The 19,958-nt window shown below is 43.5% G+C and overlaps 1 protein-coding gene across 2 annotated transcripts in view; it reads left to right on the top strand.

Annotated features, from left to right (window-relative positions):
* Window positions 1-19,958, top strand: part of PDE4A (phosphodiesterase 4A) — a 974,338-nt gene that overhangs the window by 939,408 nt on the left and 14,972 nt on the right. For both annotated transcript variants that reach the window (XM_078640009.1, XM_078640014.1), the window contains exons 12-14: window positions 1,597-1,751; window positions 3,570-3,692; window positions 5,956-6,138. In XM_078640009.1, the coding sequence (XP_078496135.1) occupies window positions 1,597-1,751; window positions 3,570-3,692; window positions 5,956-6,138 (461 nt within the window). The remainder of the gene's footprint in view (window positions 1-1,596; window positions 1,752-3,569; window positions 3,693-5,955; window positions 6,139-19,958) is intronic.

Raw genomic sequence — 19,958 nt, 5'->3', positions numbered from 1 at the left:
GAACATTACAGGTGTGACTAAGACACTCTGAAGACCAGTACTCCTTCCACAGGCCTCAGTAGTATTTAATTCACTTTCTCAAAATTTCTGACTTATCAGTAACAATTATTTTCAACAAAATCATTATTGTTACTAATTTATAGTCAACAGCTAACATCCACTGACAAAGACAATAGTTGTAGATGGTTTTATGTGTGTGTCAGATGTTGTGTTATATATCTTGTAGGGATAGCAAAAAGTGCAGCGAGAAAACAACAATGCACACTATGGGAATCTTTGGTTTTCATGTTTAAGCCGCAACCCCTTTTGAGCGCCCAACTCTCATTTTTCCATCTGACCTAAGGCCCTGTCTGCACGTATTAATTAGTGCATTTTCTTCCATAGTCCATTCCGTATGCAGTGTAAGACACTGGGCAAGCACACACTTTAAAGATCCTGATGTTGTCACACTGTACAATCTACACACTATAGTAGCTGTTGAACATATTTCATGTAATAAGATATGGGACAGTATTCAGTGTGGGGAGAGGGTGTGGCCTAACAGCTAGAGTGGGTGACCTCGAAGATGGGGAACCGAGTTCGAGTCTTGGCAGGGACGCTCAACAAACTGTGATTCTTGGAAAATCACTTAATCCCCCCATGACTACCAAAAAAAAAGAATTTATGTGTCCCTCTGTAATGCAACCGGTGCTCATATACAGCGCTCTGATACCTTTGAGTCAAGTTTGCGCTATATAAAACTCCCTCGAAAAATATATATATATTTTAAGAATACACGTCCACAATTGCTTTATAAACCACCTTACTTTGTCACCAAAGGGCTCATTACGATTTCGTAGGTCCGACACCTCATCGGTGTCGGACCCATCATCGGTGTCGGACCCACCGACCTCTGTAGCTGTGGTCCGCCCACCGCATAACGATGCAGCGGACTGAGAGACCGTCAGCAGCGCTTCCGATGGATGTGTTGGAGGGTCTGTAATCCCTACAACAAGGTCAGTGCCTGCTCAGGCACTGCTGTAGGGATTACAATGTCCCTTTCTGCCGTCCTGCCAGCCCCTAGCAGGGCCCACTTATCCCTGGTCGTCCGCATGGGGCCTGTGGGGGCACCTCTGGTGCCGTGCCCCCCAACTATCCCTGCACCATGTTTCAGGCACAACATGGTGCCTGCCACATGGTGCAGGGATGTTTTTAAAGTGTTAATGTCCGCAATACAATATACACATTGCGACCGCCAAGGCGGTCTCATTGTATTCAGGGCAGTGGGACCGCCGACTTCTAGTTGGGCTGTCCTGCTTCTTCTATGATGCTGGTCGGACGAGAGTCCGACCAGCATTGTAATCAGGCCCTACATTCTTTAATAAAAATTGCTATAAAATGCACTATTTGGTGGTACTCTTTTTTCACACTTTTCTCAGGGGAGACCCCTCAAACCTCCTGTTGTCACTCGGGCTTTGCCCGATTGCTACTTTAAGTTCATCCACAACTTTTACACCACACCATTTTCAAATGTTACCACTACTCATGGTCAGGTTCCTAACGCGCCAGCAAATGTGTCTGTTAAGTCATCCTCAGCCTGTCTCTTGTGTCTCCTAGATTCGGAGCTGGCCCTGATGTACAACGACGAGTCTGTGCTGGAGAATCACCACCTTGCTGTAGGCTTTAAGCTGCTTCAAGAAGAGAACTGTGACATTTTCGTGAACCTCACCAAACGCCAGCGGCAAACCATGAGGAAAATGGTCATTGATATGGTAAACTTCAGGGTTTATTTTTGGTTTTAAATTATCTGAATCTTTCTGTTGCATTAAGTTTAAAGCTGGTCCAAACTCCCTAAGTAGATCTGTTACTAAGGGCCATGTTTAACACAGACATATCTTTAAAAATTCAGTTTTATGCTGCCACCAAAGAGGCCCATGCCCTGCTAAGCAGTTCTGTAACCTAACGGCCATTTGTAACATAGATATACATTTCGAACGTCAAGTGACTGATGTCCCCAAAACATTTCCATAACACACCAAGAATGTCTGCAATCTAAGAGACAGATTTAACGCAGACATACCTTTTTGTTAACAAGTGAATGTTATCATCAAAACAGGTCTATAAACCATAAAGCATAAAGTAGGTCTGTAACATAAGCGTTCCAAGCAGAACGCGGAGTGGGCAAAACTCTGCGAACTCTGCCGGCAGAGCAGTATTATTCTGCCATCCCTACTTTGGAGTCAGTCCCCTGATATGTCAAGTTAAGTCACATCTTCATAGCACATTGCCATTACATACGGCTCTTCATCACACAGTCTCAGGCTCTCTGTTTACATCTCCAGGTTGACTTCCCCAATAAAAGCGCTCTTGATATTATAGGCCACATTTCAATACATTCCAGTTAGAAAATATCAATCCTTCACCATTAGATTAGTTCATTCTGGGTTGCAAGTGTTGGACCCTCCTACCATTGCATCTTTGCCTGGAACCCAACTTCCCCGAATTCCGCAGAGGAGCGTAAACTCGTCTCTTCTAACAAGTGCCTGTGCATGACCTTCCTACCCCAAGCCTGGGTCAATGAACAAAGTTGTGTATTAATTTTTCTTTCCCCTCCACAGGTAATACACATTGACATGGCCATGAAGCTGCATAAAAAGCTGTACAAAAGAAGTTCTTTTTTTTTGGTTACAATGAATTTTCTTAAGAAAAGAAACAAGTACATAAATAATAAGGACACTGGTGTTAATCTACAAAACTATAACTTTATGCCGTAAACACAAAAACTACCCAATCCTAATAAAAAAGGGGTTGTTGCATAAAAGCTCAGAAAACATTTTTTTCATATTATTTTTGTAGATTTATTATTTTAGCAAGGTATTTTGCTGAAAAACACAAGTTATTTTCCAATTATATGTTTCTCTGAAAGTATTTGCTAGAAAACTAGATAAACCCAAAAATGCGGTTAATTTCTCAAAAGTTAAAACTGAAAGAAATAGTATGTTATAACTTCATAAAATAGCACACAGATCGATTTTCAAGGAGCAGAATTATAAACAATTTCATGTAGGTGTGGCATTCAGTTGGTGGCTAAAATAGAGCCATCAATTGTGAGCTTCAAGGTTGAGATGTGTAACCTCCTGGAGGAGCAAGATTTGTGAGTTTGATTGGTGGGCTGTGTAGGCTGGTCACCAGTGGCCAAAGTGTGGTCTGCAGACCCTCAATTGGGCCTCGTCCTGAAAAATGAGCTGGATGTTCCCCACCCTCTGAGTTACTGATACCGTGGGCACCAGTAACTTTGTGAGTGGGGAAAATATGGCCCATTATGATGTGGACCTTAAGAAGCCGCAAAAAAAATTGTAATTACTGAGGGATTGGTTTTTCTAGGTCCAGTTCACCCAGCCATTCTTCATGATTTCACAAACTTTCACACAGAGATTTTAAATGATTTCAGCAGCTGCAATCTAGTTGTGAAAATAAAGTTAACTTAGAACTCCGAACGCGCTAGTAACTTCTGTTACCAGCCCCACCGGAATTAAGAGGCCACTCTTAATGAATGCCTAACACTTTATTTCTTTGCCTGTGCTACTCAGGTACTTGCTACGGACATGTCCAAGCACATGAGCTTGCTGGCAGACTTAAAGACCATGGTGGAGACGAAGAAGGTGACCAGCTCTGGTGTGTTACTGCTGGACAACTACACAGACAGGATACAGGTGGGTAGCAACTGATTTCCCCTTTCCAAGCATATAACCAAAGTAAGTGGCCAGAGTCATGCCGTACACTTCTACAATGAAAGTTCACAGAGGAATTTAAACCCTTTACAGAGGAGCAGAGCTTATCTGTTGCTTCATAATTGCATCCCTGTTTGTGCTCAAGGTCATTATACAGGATGCTAACCAAGCTGCGATGTAGCAGGCATTTTGACCCTCCAAATGACTGTTACAGTGGTCACAGGATTTCATTTTCATCACATGGGCCCCTATATCTCTTGGGTCGAGTCCATAAAGTATGGCACTAGTTGCTTACCTGTGCTTTCAGGGGTTGGGATCTATCACTCCTGGGTAGATTCCTTACTGTATGTTACATCTGAGATTTATTGTGGAAGTACAGGCCTGGTATTTCCCAAGCTAAGCATGCAGAATCAAGCTGGCATCTGAGCACCACCTACCCAAACACCATATTAGGTGAGAGCCGAACACTCCACTCAGTGAGTTTTAAGACTGGTACAAGAACGAGGTCTGTTCTAAGAAAGTCACAAACTACAAAAAATGTTTTCTAATATGACTGATTGTTATCACTTCAGGCCATGGACTAGAATTATCCTTCACCTATTGTCCCTGACTATTTTCTCTGCCCTCCAGAATGGACCTCAAGCCTTGGTAACCTGTCTAGCTACTAGCTACCTTCAACTCTTCTAAACCTATCTCACTCATTCTATAAGGATGTGCAACTATTGTACGAAGAGACCGGCCACTGCCACTACTTCTGAATACTTAAAGCATTCTAAACTCTTGCTATGTAGGCTTTGATATTGTCAATCCTTGCAGGTCAAACCCATGTCCCTCACCAGTCTCTCAAGTGGACACTTGAAAGTATTGTAAAGTCTCTCATTAAAAATCTGCAGCGGCCCATGCAGGTAAGAGCGGTGGGGCCAGGTTGGGGGAGGGGGGATTTCGACAGACAACGACGAGGGAGAGTGAATTATTTATTTAATTTTCTCTTGTGTTCATCTCTCGGATTCCCCCCAACCCGACCCACGCCCCAACCCGGCCTCACCACTCTTATCTGCACGGCCCGCTTCTGTTAAAAATATATATATGCCGTGCATCACGGATACCTAAGTAAGATCCTCCTAGTGGATTGAATTCCTCTCTTACCTTCCTCCCACATGCATTCACACTGCTCAGCTGTCAATGTCAGCTCCTACCAAAATAATTTAATATCCCTGTTGCCTCATTTAGACTCCACCATTGCGTCTTAACCTTTTAAATTAGCTCAGGAAGTTCTACAGTACTCCCTGGGTGTGAGTTTTCAGTCCATCTGGGTGGATGCAGCATGTTATGTGCTGAGGTTTGATCAGCCTCCCACTGCCTTCTCAGAGCCACATTTATTGAAACATCGTTGATGAATCATGGGCTCCTGGTGGTGCAAAAGCACCTACCTAAAAGGAACTCATTGGTCACACCTTGGTAGACTCAACATAATACTCCTTGGTGGTATAACAGTGTCAGGTTAGTTGCACATGTGTTGGTCCTAGGTAGGCTTCATTTAAGACTCCTTAACAGTGTTAAATAGTTTGTCCATCAATTTCTCCTTTGTAGATTCCATTTAATTCTCTTGATGCACATCCAAAGTAAAGCAAGCACCGGCGTGTGTGGGTGCGTGTAGTCTCATACTTTTTTTAAACACCCATGGGAGTGCACAGGGACACTCAAATGTGTTGTCACTATGCAGTCCCAACCTCATACACCACAATCAGCCTATCTGATACATGTGAATCCATAGACTACACATTTCAATCATGCACTATGAAGGGCGCCCAGGAACCCAAAGAAAATGAGTGTTTCACACCCTCACCAGGGTTATAAAGCTCTCTATAAACACTGCAATAACACCAACTAGAATAACACTTTAGGCCTCGCCAAGGGTCTGAAACTGCTATATAAATATCCATAACTTGACAATCTTCCGCTAATACTAAGTAGCTTAGCAAGGATGCATGCTTGGTATGTTCAGAGATTGCTTAGCAATCTGAGACATGTTCTAATAATTACCCTACCCTTGGGGTTTTAAGCAGAATGTTCAAGGAATCTTCATGTATCATATTAAATGCTCCACACACATGCCAGGCTGTGCTGTTCAAATGCCTCACCTTTTCACATGCCTGTTCGAAACACTCAAAAAAGGCTCCCGATGAGAATGCGGTCTCCATACAGAACACCGTCCTTACCTCTGCTTATGGCTCTTCTTCTGCAGGTTCTCCGGAACATGGTGCACTGTGCTGATCTCAGCAATCCAACAAAACCCCTGGAGTTATACCGGCAGTGGACAGATCGCATCATGGATGAGTTCTTCCACCAGGGGGACAAGGAGCGGGAGAGGGGAATGGAGATCAGTCCCATGTGCGACAAGCACACCGCATCTGTGGAGAAGTCGCAGGTCACTATTTTTATATTTCTTAATTGTATTAGCGTGTTTGTGAAATGGGTGATGCAAAGCTGCTACCCATCAATCTGTCATGTATTTGCAGGTTTCCTCACTCTGGCTCTAGTGCACTAAGATTCCTGCAAAGGAAATCACAAATTGCATCACATAACTATTTTCAATTTTCAATGTCTTAATAGGAGTCCATTAAAATGGGTTCAGTAGATGTGGGTGTAATTTGCACACAGACTGCTACCGAATGCTGTGGTATTTTGTGAAGCAACCTATGTATTAATAGGTTGGTTCAAAAAATACTGATTCATAGTGGTTGCAATTCAAATTACCTTATTAATTTGTAAGAGATAGGTTGCAAATTGAGAGCCTCTGCAGTTGGGTTAGGGCCAAGATCACTGTCTGTGATTGCTTTATTTAAAGAAGCAATCTAATTGTTTTTATTTAAATGCAGCCAATTTTCATAATAAGAAAATAGGGTGCATTTAAAAGGGAAATAACAATTTTTTTCCGCTAATGGGTACCACCAATATTGATTTTGTTGGTAAAACATTAATGTTTTGCAACCGGATTTCAGTTGAGAAACATTAATACATAAGCTAAAGAACTGGTATTTGGAAGGGATATCCTTTACACGCCCCTTCCAAATACCAATTCTCTATTTATTCTAAAACCCAAATTGAGATTCAGTAATTGTTACCAAATCGCAATTTGGGGTTTGTGCATTTTAAAAAGCTTTAGTGGTCGCAAAAGCTCAAATTTGACCTTTGTGGCTATAATGTCGATAAAATGCCATTTATCACCATTTTACTCTTGCTCCACTTATGGTGGGAGATACATAAAGCTGGAAAGCACAGATTGTACTTTAAGAAACAAAATAGAAGCAAATAGTAAAATAACTCTAACCGTGCCTACTAGGTTATTTGTCAACCAGAAAAAGCACCTTCTGCGTGAAAACAAATCCTAAAACCTGCAGCTTGAGAGCTTCAGGCCCTCCTCCCTTTTCCTCAAGTCAGTAAAAGAAGCATTTGACCATACTAGGCTGGAGCTCAGAGTTATTTTATTTATAAAGTTTTTTATAGCGCACACTTGATCCCGAAGGATATCACTAAGTCAAGAGATTGGTTCTGCTTACAGTTCATTAAAGCCTTTGATGAAGTGCAACACATTATTCACTAAAGTCAATAATTTGGATGGGGGCTATGGTATTGAGCTTGGCGAGGAAGGGAATACTGCAACAGAAGATTTGGTAGTGTCCATTCACTGGTGCCACAAGGATCAGGCCATGGTCCAGCACTCTTGAGCACACTGGCAAAGTAGGTGGGCAAGGTACAGTAAGCTGATTTAAAGCATATATGGTGACCTGTCATAAGCTTGCCTGTCTTAAGGGGATACTTTGCTAAGAACTAAAGGATTAGTAGGAGAGATAACCACTTCTTCCAAAGTGACCAGGTTAAAAAAAAGATTTTAGCCAGAGAAATCCAGACACTGCATGAAGTAATGGTGATCAAAAATCATCAGGGCCTATCTTGGTACTTTCCTGTCTGACAGCCTCTGAGTGGGCAAACCATGAGAGTCCCTTTGGGAAGAGCATGAGGGATGACTGCAACCAGCAGAGAAAGAATTCTTTTGAGGTGCCTGTGCACATCACCTGCAAGGAATCGTGTGGATTTATGTTCACAATTCATGTTGTCAAAGTTCTGGAAGGACTAAGACACTACAGTGAAAAGAGTCAGGCAAGCAAATTAGGGCATTGGTTAAACAATCAATCAGGGATTTGTGAAGCACCCTACTCACCCATGAGGGTCTCAAGGCGCGGGGAGGGGGGGCATGCAGCTCCGAATCAGCCAAAAAGCCAGGTCTTGAGGCTCTTACTGTAGATGTGCAGAGTGGGGAATGTCTGATTTTGAGCCGAAGCTCGTTCCAGGTCTTCTCCACGATGTAGGAGGAGGCTCTTCCGGCTGCTCTGGCTCTGCGGATGAGGGGTGTTTCGGTGAGGGCGGCGGAGCGGAGGTTTCTTTTGGGTACGTGGAAGGAGACTTTTTTGTTGAGGTATTGGAGTCTGGTGTTGTGGAGGGAGTTGTAGGCTTGAGTGAGTAGCTTGTAGATTACCCTATTCTCGACAGGTCGCCAGTGGAAGTCTTGTAGGTTCTGGGTGATGTGTTCATGTTGTGAGATGCAGAGGACAAGTGTGTTCTGGATGGTCTGGAGTTTTTGGAGCAGGAATTTGTTGATTCCGGCATAAAGGGTGTTTCTGTAGTCCAGGCTGCTTGTTATGAGTGCGTGGGTTACACTCTTTCTGGAATCGGAGCGGATCCACGTGAAGGTTTTGCGAAAGATGTGGAGGGTGTTGAAGCACATGGAGGAGACTGTTGAACTGTCGGGTCATGGTGAGGGAGAAGTCAAGAATGATACAGAGGTTCTAGGCATGGTCCGTGGGAGTGGGGGAGTTGCCGAGGGCGGTGGGCCAATAGATGTTGTCCCATGCTGAAGGGGTGGATCCAAGGACAAGGAACTTCTGTCTTCTCCGAGATGAGCTTCAGGCAGCTGCTGCTCATCCAGGATGCAGCGTCTTTCATTCCTTCCTGGAAGCTGAGTTTGGTGGTGTCAGGTTGCTTCGTGAGGGAGAGGATGAGGTGGGTGTCGTCGGCGTAGGATACAATGCCGTGTCCAGGCTGTCTTATGATGGCCGCGACCGGGCCATGTAGATGTTGAAGAGGGTGGGGCTGAGTGATGATCCTTGGGGTACTCTGCAGTTGATCTCTGTGGGTTCGGAGAGGAAAGGCAGGAGTCTGATTCTTTGGGTTTGGCCCATGAGGAAGGAGCAGATTCAGTTGAGGGTGGTTCCCTGTATGCCGGCTTTGTTCAGTCTGGCAATGAGGGTGCGGTGGGAGATGTGTCGAAGGCTGCAGAGAGGGCTAGTAAAATGAGGGCTGCCAAGTGGCCGTGGCCGTGGTCGAGGAGAGTGCGAATATCGTCTGTGGCAGTGAGGAGGGCGGTTTCGGTGCTGTGGTTGCTGCGGAGTCCGGATAGGGAAGAGTCGCGGATGGAGTGGGCTTCGATGAAGTTCAAAGTTCAAAAGACTGTGTTTTTGCAAGAAGCACCGAATGAGTCCAAAAATGTAAATACGAAGGAGAAAGAGCGAAAGGGAGATACAATGTCTAGCTAACTGGCTGCACTTATAACTCACTGACTTCCCCAGAAACGGTACCAGAAGCCTGTGATTTTTTTTTTAAAGAGTGACTTCTAGAACTGGGAGTAAGCAAAGTTGCAAACATTTTTCTTCACAAATTTTGAGAATGTTTTTCCAAACTTCACAGGCTTTGTGAACTTTAGTGAAGGTTTTGGAAACATCACACAGCAATCATATATAGCGGCAGAATGTTTTTCACAAAGAAGTTTTTGGATGAACAATTCTTCATCCAAAATACCTTTCTTTGAAACGCTGAGATTCTCCACTTGTTAAAACTTTGCCAGCTACATTATTTATTGCATACATCCATAACTAAAATTAAAATTGAGAGATAAACTGTAAGAGAATTCAAGTGCAGCATTTGAGAATATGCACACAGGAAGGTTGTTGAATGGGTAGAACGACGTTACAAGGCAGGCATTTACTATGGATGCATTTACCACACATCTACCTTTACCATGCATATCTTTGGCACTCAGAAAAGTATAAGTAAGGTAAGTGATATAAATATAAATTGTGTATTGTTTTGGGGGGAGAATACCCCAAGCGCCCCATTTTTTTAGACTAAATTACATTTAGTAATTACCATTACTACCTTATGCCCCTACATATCCCCAAACCCTAAAATATCCTTACCACCCTGTACCCCTAACCACTCCTGAATACCCTTACCATCCAGTACCCCTAAACCACCCCTAAAAATTCCTATACAACCCAATACCCTTCTAAACCCTGAAAACAACTGAGGGTACCAAGACCATATAGTTAGGCTCAGATTTCACAAGCACAAAAACATAGAAGTTCAACACTTATAATTACCTGATCTAACTATAACTTACGCCCCCACAATGCACTGTGTATGACCTCACATATTACAGCACTCATGACATGGTCAGTAAAATCTCTGATGACATCTCAAATTACATTACTGATAATATCATCAACAGGACCACTCCCACTCCCACTCCCACCCCCATACAACCTCTCATACACCCACTCACACAACCACTCACATACCCATTGACAGACACATACATCTACTTACACATCCACTCACTCAAACAGCCACAACCACTAACTCACCCATGCGGCTACTTCACAACCACTCACCCATAAAGCCACACACACAGCCACACACTCTTCCATACAGCTACTCATACACACACACTTATTCACCCATACAGCCACTCACACACCCAGACAGCCTCTTAACACGGCCACTCATGAGTACGTTTTATTTTGGTTAAAAACCATTAAAAGTACACACATAAAAAATGCACACATCATACTTTAATTACTTGAAATAACAGATTATGTACAGTATTTACATTAAAACGATCACTGGTAGTAGTGCGATACTTGGTTTTTAAAACTAATTTCAGCATTACAGTTTCAAGCCCATTTTACCATGTGAAAATCCTACTGCTAATAAGTACTTACACAGGCTAAAAACGATGTATTGCGCTGTATCACATTTCATTGTTCTTAATGCCAACCTTTTACTTAATGAACAGAGCCATTTCTTCCTCTGCATCATCTGCAGTGCAAAAACACTAAATATGTGCAATGTCTTCAGTTTAACCTAAAGCCCATAGAGTACAGGTTGCTTCATCTTGCGATTTCCATTTCATAGTGTAGGCCTTGACTTGAAGAGTGAGTTTCATAACGAAATTTCATATACAAAATTCTTGTCTTGTGAGGTTGGATGGTGTCAAGAAACTCTTCAATGCATAGTATAGGTTTAACAATTAGAAATTGCATTGGCAGCCTACCTAGGTTAGGATTACTTTGGAGAGCATTCAGGACATACTCCCAGTGTTTTCGTTTCAAATGCTTCTTTGAGCTTTGCACTAGTGATTGTGACTCTGTCCAATAGTAAGAAAGGCCAAGCTGTTTGAGCCATTTCTGGACATGTCGGAGCCAGGGGAATGCTAAGGCCCTTTCAAGTTCCACTATTTCCTTAATGCCCTCTCTGTAGTCTGCGAGCTCCAACGTCCATAATCTGATCCAGTAAAGTATTGAGCGCAGATTTGCAATGTTCTCTATCCATTTAATGTTTAAATTATGGAACATAGGGACAAGGGTTGTCGCCACTGGTATACCTAGTATCCCTCTCATGAATTTATTCTTGGCGGATACAAGTTGTTTGACATTACCATTACCTCACAGCTCAGACTGTTTATATCTTTCTAGGGCCGGTGTAATCATTTTAGTCCTGGACGCATTGCATTTACTTAAAACAGCCATGGACCCTTGAGTGAGGGCCATTCTAAAGTAGTTTATTTGCATGACAACCTCGAGGGTGTTATTTGCATGACAACCTCGAATCAAGCGTTATGCCCCCTAGGTAAGCAAAGTTTGATACTTGCTCTTTGTTTGTCGACCTTGATATTCCTCCTGAAGTTCTTAGGAGGTTTTATGGCCATGCTTTTAGTTTTCCTGATATTTGTTTCTAAACCCTTTTCATTGCACTATAGATTAAAATAATCCAATTGATTAAAGAGACCCTTCGGTGTCTGTGAGATCAAGATAGTATTGTCTGTGAATAATAAGGCATGAATAGGGGTTCCGCAGAGTTTCGGGGAGTCATGCTCAGCTTTGTTAAGATGATCAACCATGTAATTAATAAAGAGTGAGAACAGGTTGGTTGCGAGCACACATCCCTGCCTCACTCTTCTATTAACTGGGATCAGATCTGTGAGTTTGCCTTTCAAACTCCAATGGACTCTCGCCTAATTGCCTTGATGTAACCTAACTATCCGACTCAAAATGTGTTAAAGCATACATTGGTTCTTTAACGAGGCCCATAAGGGTCCTCTGTGTATAAGATCAAATGCTGCCCATAGATCTACGAACATAATGTAAATATGACCTCCCTTTATTTTGGTATACTTCCACAAGATACACAGAAGTCTGAAGACTTGATCGACAGTGCTGGTGTGTAGTCTAAACTTGCTTGATAAGATGTTAAAATATTGTCATCTATTCATTCATTTAATCTATTCAGCACCTGTCTGGCATAGATTTTCTGCAATACTTCTTTTAGACTAATGGGCCTATAATTTCCCGGTTCTTGTTTGCCTCCTTTTTCGTGAATGGGGATTATTTTGCCCCCCTTCCATGTGGCGGGATTGGTACACCTGAAGCTATTGCATTAGTGACCAAGTTGACAAAGGGACTCAACACCTTTTTGTCATGTTTGAACAAGTTTCCCTGGTAATTTATCGATGCCAGGGGCTTTTCCCGGCTCAACTGTGTCAGTCGCCAGTGGCGTTTCTTCCAGACTGACATAAACTGTGTATCTCCTAGTGCTCTTGAGGGATTGTCGTTCACAAGTGAAAAACGTAAGATCTGAGTAGAGGTTAGAAAAGTGTTCGATCCAGGTAGCGGTGTCTAAAACATGCTCTGTGAAAACGACTGTATCCTTGTTTCTATGAGCCACTATTCTCCTAAATTTCATCGAATTATTTCACTCTCCTGCTGCGAAAAGATCACTCCAGTTCATCTCCTCCCGTCTCCTTTTGGCAGTAGCTAGTGTCATTTTGTGGTTATTCCTGGCTTCCCTTACTAACTGTGAACTCCCATACTTTAGATTCTCTATTAATAATGTATATGCTTGCTTGTAATCCAGATTATACCAGGGATTACTATTGGTTTTACTTTTTGCCTTGTGTGTTGGTTTCACACTGGTGACTTTAGTTAACAAGCATTTGCAATGCATTCGGTCTCGCCTTTGGGAACTTGTATGTATTTAGCTATGCAGCACATTAGCTTGGGTGCTGAAACATCTACTGTTCTTTAACATGGAGGTAAAGTAAGCACACAACTGCGTGACACGCCAGGTATGGGAACACATGGAGAGAAATATTGCCTTTCAGGGAGAAATGGTATAGTCCAAAGATCTGTTTTTAATACCAAAACAGGGCCTTCAGTGGTCATATCACTTAAAATACAAGATTTGAAAAAAATATTATTGCCTACAGGTGTTCGTGGAAGACATTTTCTATGGACTAGAAGCTAGAGAATGCTAAAGTGATTCTGGTATTTTACTAACCTCTGCTGGTCGTTTCTTATCAAGAAAGTTAAATAGAGGCAGTTGTCAGAAAAATAATTAAAAAAAGAAAGTCCCTCAGCAGAAAGCAATTCTGGTATTTTACTGACCTCTGCTGGTCATTTTCTGTCAAGACCGGGAACTAGAGGCAGTTGAACAGAAAAAAAAGTCCCTGAGCGGAAGCAGAACAGTCCTAGGGCTAATCTCCAGTGCCCACAAAGTACATACACATATAAGTATATACTAAAGTATATACAATAGGTCTTGAATGCTCGTCCTAAAAAGGGCCTTAAAGTCATCACCAGTGATTGATGCATGGCAATTATTGAGATTCTAGGTGGCACTTGTTTTGCATATGGGTCTACTACAACAAAAGCTTCATAAATGCTTGCCATGCTCTCTAATGTATCTATAATACAAGGTCGTGTAACTGACCTGCGGTTGTATCATCGTCCTTGTTGGGGTTAACCCTGTCATTGCATGCCCTTAAGTCATGTTCTAATGTAAACTACATTAATTGCATCCCTGCTATAGTGCATGGTACCGATGGACCAGCATCCAAATAGGGAATGCCTGTGGCCGTATCCTCCTCCACTTTTATTGTTTCAAGGCCGTTTATAAACTCATATGAGGTTAAAATCGCATCCTACAATTACTGTGTCATTTGGTGTTGCACATTCAAGGGCACTATTTAGAATTTATATGACTAGGGATTCAAGATTGCTTCTATTCAGTATAATATATACATTAAACAAGTGGAGTTTAATTATGGAAACTGATTTCTGCAGTTCGGGTAATTTTTACCCAGAGAACCAAAGCCCACACTCCCCCATCCAGCTCTGGTGGGGTTGCTTTTATATGGTAAGTTTTATATCTCAGTTTATGGGGTGGATCTACGAGCCATGTCTCTTGGAAGACGCAGAGATGACATTGCTTAATGTAATTATGCCAATCTGGTTCCAAGAGCTTGCACTGTAAACCTTACACTTTCCATGAGACCAAGGCTATGGTCTCTAGGTCCCTTGCTCTGAAAATATTAATTTGTCCTTCTCGCCTCATTTCAGTATCAGAGGTATCAATCAGTTCTTCAATTTCTTTATCGCATATTATCTATTCCACGAGCTCTTCAGGGATCTAGGCTTGTCTTACCTCGTGAGTCTTCACCCTGATTTTGCTGTGGTTCTCCCGATGTTGCAGTGGTTCTATATTTGGATTTAATTGGCTTATTTTACTTTGTCAGTCAACCTCTTCAAGATCTGACATGTTTTAGTTCTGTAGTAGCTTGGTGGCCAAGGGACAGGTACTTCCTATTCAAAAGGTTTGGTCATAGGATGGTCTATGCAATTTAAACAGCATTGTCTGCTAAGCAGGATAGCATCTTAGTTCCCATTTTCTTATTGCAGTCAGTCTGCCTTTGTTATATCTGAACGCACAATCAACAAACATTGGTGTGTGTGCCTAATCCAGAAAATAACTTTGTTTTTAAGTGCCTCCTTATCTTCCCAGCTTTAATTCCTAAGCTTTGGGACATAAGTTAAATGGACTCAATATTCTTTAACTCTAACCTGGTGTTCATTAGCATAGAGCGCATTTTTAGGGATGAAATCTCCTTTTTTGGTGTGATCTTGTGCACAACATTGGTGCATTCCCTACCTGATGCCTACTAGGCATTTCAGAATGTTGAACTCTTAATGACAGATTTTGAGATGAGATTTTGTTAGCAGGATTCTTAAGTCTTTTGAGTTCCACATCCTATTTTTTACTCATTCCTAAAGTGTCTAGGTCAAGCTCATTTTTTCCTGCGCCAAAAGGTAGTTTCCCTTTTTAGAATTTACCCTGACCTCAGTGGTGTGTTATATTGTACTCTATCTTGCACTGGTGGGGATGTTGGGTTGGGTGGAGGTACTGGTTTGTACATCTTCATACTCTCTTCGACTTGATTATTGGGAGGTATGTTAACACTATTAATCAATTGCTCTGTTAGTGAGTTTATTAGGCCTTTTAAACCCTGGACTTAATTTGTTAAAGTATCCATTTTTGCTAACAGTCCCTGCAGCTTCCTATCAGCACATCTGCATTTTTGCATTATCAATGATTGTGGGGGTTCTTCCCCCTTTTGCAATTCTACCTTTACATGAATAGAATGATGCAATATTGTGTCTCGAGCTGCCATGGCAAGTTTTCCATCGGGTAAGGGCGCAAACCTAATTTGTGCAAGTAAATTCTATACTTTCCCTGCCCACTTCTTCCCCGGATCAATCATAATTAAAATATCTCCTATACTCTGTCTCTGGGGAGGATTGGTTGGCACTATAATTGGTTCTGCTGATGTTACTTGTGGTAGTACTACCTGCTTCCTTATACATGGTATGCAGGGCTATCATGGTATACTTTTTCTCTCTGTTGTGGCATTCCCTTACATATTTGGAGGTTACTTTTGGGGTCTTTGACTTTTACCCTAGCATTGTGTCGACCTACCCTATAAGATTGTCTGTTATTGTGCAGTTATCTCCCACACTTCTCTTTATTTTAGATGGTTTCCCCTTTCCAAGGGGTGCTTCTTTTGCCTTTCATGTCCCCATTTTTACAGCAGTTTGCGGTATAACCCCAGTAGCTCTTTCTCATAAATGTGGGTGTGTGGGTCAGAATCTGTATTTAATTGTGTGTGTTTCTAGGAGTGAGTGTGCGAGTTTCTATGTGGGTCTGTGAGTTGGTCCTTCAGTGGTCTGTGAGTGGGTGTGTGAGTTTCTATGTGGGTCTGTGAGTTGGTCCTTCAGTGGTCTGTGAGTGGGTGTGTGAGTTTCTATGTGGGTCTGTGAGTTGGTCCTTCAGTGGTCTGTGAGTGGGTGTGTGAGTTTCTATGTGGGTCTGTGAGTTGGTCCTTCAGTGGTCTGTGAGTGGGTGTGTGAGTTTCTGGGTGAGTCTATGTGTGGGTGTGTGAGGGCCTGTGTGGGTCTGTTAATGGATGTGTGAATGCCTGCGTAGGTCTGTGAGTGGGTACATGACTGCTGTGTGTTTCTGTAAATGAGTGTGAGAGCACATGTGTGCATGTCTGAGTGGGTCGGAATGTGTTTTCTTTATTTTGCAAAGTGCTTCATGATTTGCGGATCAATAGTGGATTTACACGGGGGACTGCACTGAGTCTTGTGGGGGGATCCATGGATTCCGAAGTGGGAAAAAAACTATAAAACTCAATTTTTTACCCAACATAGGTCTCTCTCGCACTCCTCTAACACAGCACTGGGGTCAGGGAACCTCCCCCCTGACCCCTTTAATCATGTTCAAGGAATATTTTAAGTCACCACGACCATTCCCGACACTTAAAATGGCGACCGCAATCTCTCAGTCAGGTTGTGGTCAGCCAATTATGGCATTGTTGGTGGCCCGTGACTTCATGGATCCACCCCAGGGGATCCGTGGAGGGTCTGTGTCTTTAGATATGCAATTTTGGTTTTCCTTTAATAACTGTGCAACTACTGAACAGATTTATTCCAAATCACAAAAAGGGCTTTTTCCGGACCAAGAGATACCAAATTTGGTGTTATTTCATCCAGTATTTTGGGCTGTAGTTATCCCTATGAGAAATTGCATGGGAAGCAAGGACATAGCGAAGCCCCACTCTGCCAGCTTAAGCGGGGGGGAGGGGTGCTTGGTTAGAGGCAAATACAATTTGGAATATAACAGAAAAATAAGTTAAAGGCAAATACAATAAAATAGGTTGAAGGTAGGAACGAAAAATGCAAATAAGAACAGAACAAAGAAAAGGTAAAAGGGATTCGGATGGAACATAAGAAAAATGAAAAGGAGAGAAAGGGAAAAAGAATGGATGGGGAAGGAAGCGAATGAAACAAAGAAATAAAAATGAGACACAAGAAAGAAAGTAAAGCTGAAAATAATATAAAATTTTGGAAAGAAGAAATGAGAGACAGACGGGTGGAAGATCAGTGGGAGGAAAGAAAATAAAGAATTAGCAAATGGAAGAAATTCAACAAGAAAGAGGGATGAGAGAAGAACAAGGGAAGTCCAGGAGATGATAATACAAGTACGAGGATGGGACTAAGGAAGGGAAAGATGGAAAGCAGGAAGAAACATTAAACATGAATATAAAGAATGACAGAGAGCTCAAAAGACACCTGAAAGAATGATGGGCAAAAGAAAAGAAAAATAGAACAAGCATTTACAATGCAATGGTTTCGCCTTTGGAAAAGTTAGAGCTATTGGCATTGTAAATGACAAAATTTGTATTTATGTGTTGGTTTTGAAAACAGATAAATAAATGGCATTGTCATTTACATTGCCATTAGCCTCTGCAGTCACTCTGCAGTCCCTAGCACTCCATAGCATTCCCTAGTCACTCTGCACTCCCTAGTCACTCTGCACTCCCTAGCCCTCTGCGCTCCCTAGCCCTCTGCACTCCCTAGCACTCCCTAGTCACTCTGCACTCCCTAGCACTCCCTAGTCACTCTGCACTCCCTAGCACTCTGCAGTCACTCTGCAATCTCTAGCACTCCCTAGTCACTCTGCACTCCCTACCACTCCCTAGCACTCCCTAGTCACTCTGCACTCCCTAGCACTCTGCAGTCACTCTGCACTCCCTAGCACTCTGCAGTCACTCTGCACTCCCTAGCACTCCCTAGCACTCCCTAGTCACTCTGCACTCCCTAGCACTCTGCAGTCACTCTGCACTCCCTAGCACTCTGCAGTCACCCTGCACTCCCTAGCACTCTGCAGTCACTCTGCACTCCCTAGCACTCTGCAGTCACTCTGCACTCCCTAGCACTCTGCAGTCACTCTGCACTCCCTAGCACTCTGCAGTCACTCTGCACTCCCTAGCACTCCCTAGCACTCTGCAGTCACTCTGCACTCCCTAGCACTCTGCAGTCACTCTGCACTCCCTAGCACTCTGCAGTCACCCTGCACTCCCTAGCACTCTGCAGTCACTCTGCACTCCCTAGCACTCTGCAGTCACTCTGCACTCCCTAGCACTCTGCAGTCACTCTGCACTCCCTAGCACTCTGCAGTCACTCTGCACTCCCTAGCACTCTGCAGTCACTCTGCAGTCACCCTGCACTCCCTAGCACTCTGCAGTCACTCTGCAGTCACTCTGCAGTCACTCTGCACTCCCTAGCACTCTGCAGTCACTCTGCACTCCCTAGCACTCTGCACTCCCTAGCACTCCCTAGCACTCTGCAGTCACGCTGCACTCCCTAGCACTCTGCAGTCACTCTGCACTCCCTAGCACTCTGCAGTCACTCTGCACTCCCTAGCACTCTGCAGTCACTCTGCACTCCCTAGCACTCTGCAGTCACTCTGCACTCCCTAGCACTGCCTAGTCACTCTGCACTCCCTAGCACTCCCTAGTCACTCTGCACTCCCTAGCACTCCCTAGTCACTCTGCACTCCCTAGCACTCTGCAGTCACTCTGCACTCCCTAGCACTCTGCAGTCACTCTTCACTCTTCACTCACTACTCTGCGGGTGACAGTGCTCGCCATGTTGGCCTCGGAAAAGGAGTAGGGTATTGAGTGGGGGTAGGGTTAAGCTTTAAAAATACCTGCCTGGTACACCTAACACTTTAATCTGGCTAGCAGCCAGTATGATTAAAAACAGGAAAAATTAGGAAGTCCCAGGGCTCTAGTAACCCCTACTTCCTCTTAGGGTCAACATATTTATGCCACTTGTGTTCCCAAATGCTCAATCCACACTTATTCCATAATGCTGACATAACTGATGAATTTAACATACATACGTCAAGCACACGTGTGAGTCAAGGGAGGTATGGGGTCCTTGTCAAACTGCTGCAGCCTTAGTATCCAGCCTCCAGCGCTGCGAGAATAGGTACACAGAACCATGATTGACAATACTAGAGGTGACGTCGCCTTCTATGTTTCCGAGGAGTCCGTGGAGCACTCTGGCAGGGACGGGTGTGTGTGTGTGGGGGGGGGAGGGTGCGGGGGGGAGGGGAATAAAAGACACCGAGATGAAGGTGACTGGTGAGGGAGATGGGTGAAGCGGTGACTTTGATTGGAGTAAGAAGATGAGTCCACCGAACCCCCCCTTCACACACATACACACATACACACACACACACACACACACACACACCTGCTAAATATTACACGTTATCGGGGACATACTATTCCAGTTCTGGGCTTTTGCGTAAGTGGAAGGAGCCCCGTGCATTCCGAGTGGCCCTTCTCACCTTAATAGAACCCATTGGGCTAAAGTTCCACGTAAAAACGTTTCGTAGAAGGAAAAACGGAACTGGAAATGTGTGACCTGGTGACCTTAGTCTATGCACCCCTCACCCTTCTCTGTAGGAGTGATGACCTGTGATTGGGGAGATCATGACTGCAGCGGACACAGGTCTTCAGCCCTGGTAGAGGTCCATTAGCGACCATTAACGCCCTATACCTACGGCAAAAGGCGCTTATTACCACAGACAAGGTCATGAAGAGGCCGCCTCTGAGACATCAGCTCTTAAAGACTTTGATTGCCGCATGTTACCTATAGTGCTGATTGCGAGGCACACCCACATATTCTGAACGAGGACAATCGCCAGGCCCGGCCCAAATTCTGA

The sequence above is a fragment of the Lissotriton helveticus genome, chromosome 1_1 (assembly GCF_964261635.1).
Source record: "Lissotriton helveticus chromosome 1_1, aLisHel1.1, whole genome shotgun sequence".
Taxonomy (NCBI): Eukaryota; Metazoa; Chordata; class Amphibia; order Caudata; family Salamandridae; genus Lissotriton; species Lissotriton helveticus.
The sequence above is the reverse complement of the archived record's forward strand: the minus strand, read 5'-3'. Positions and strand labels throughout refer to the sequence as shown.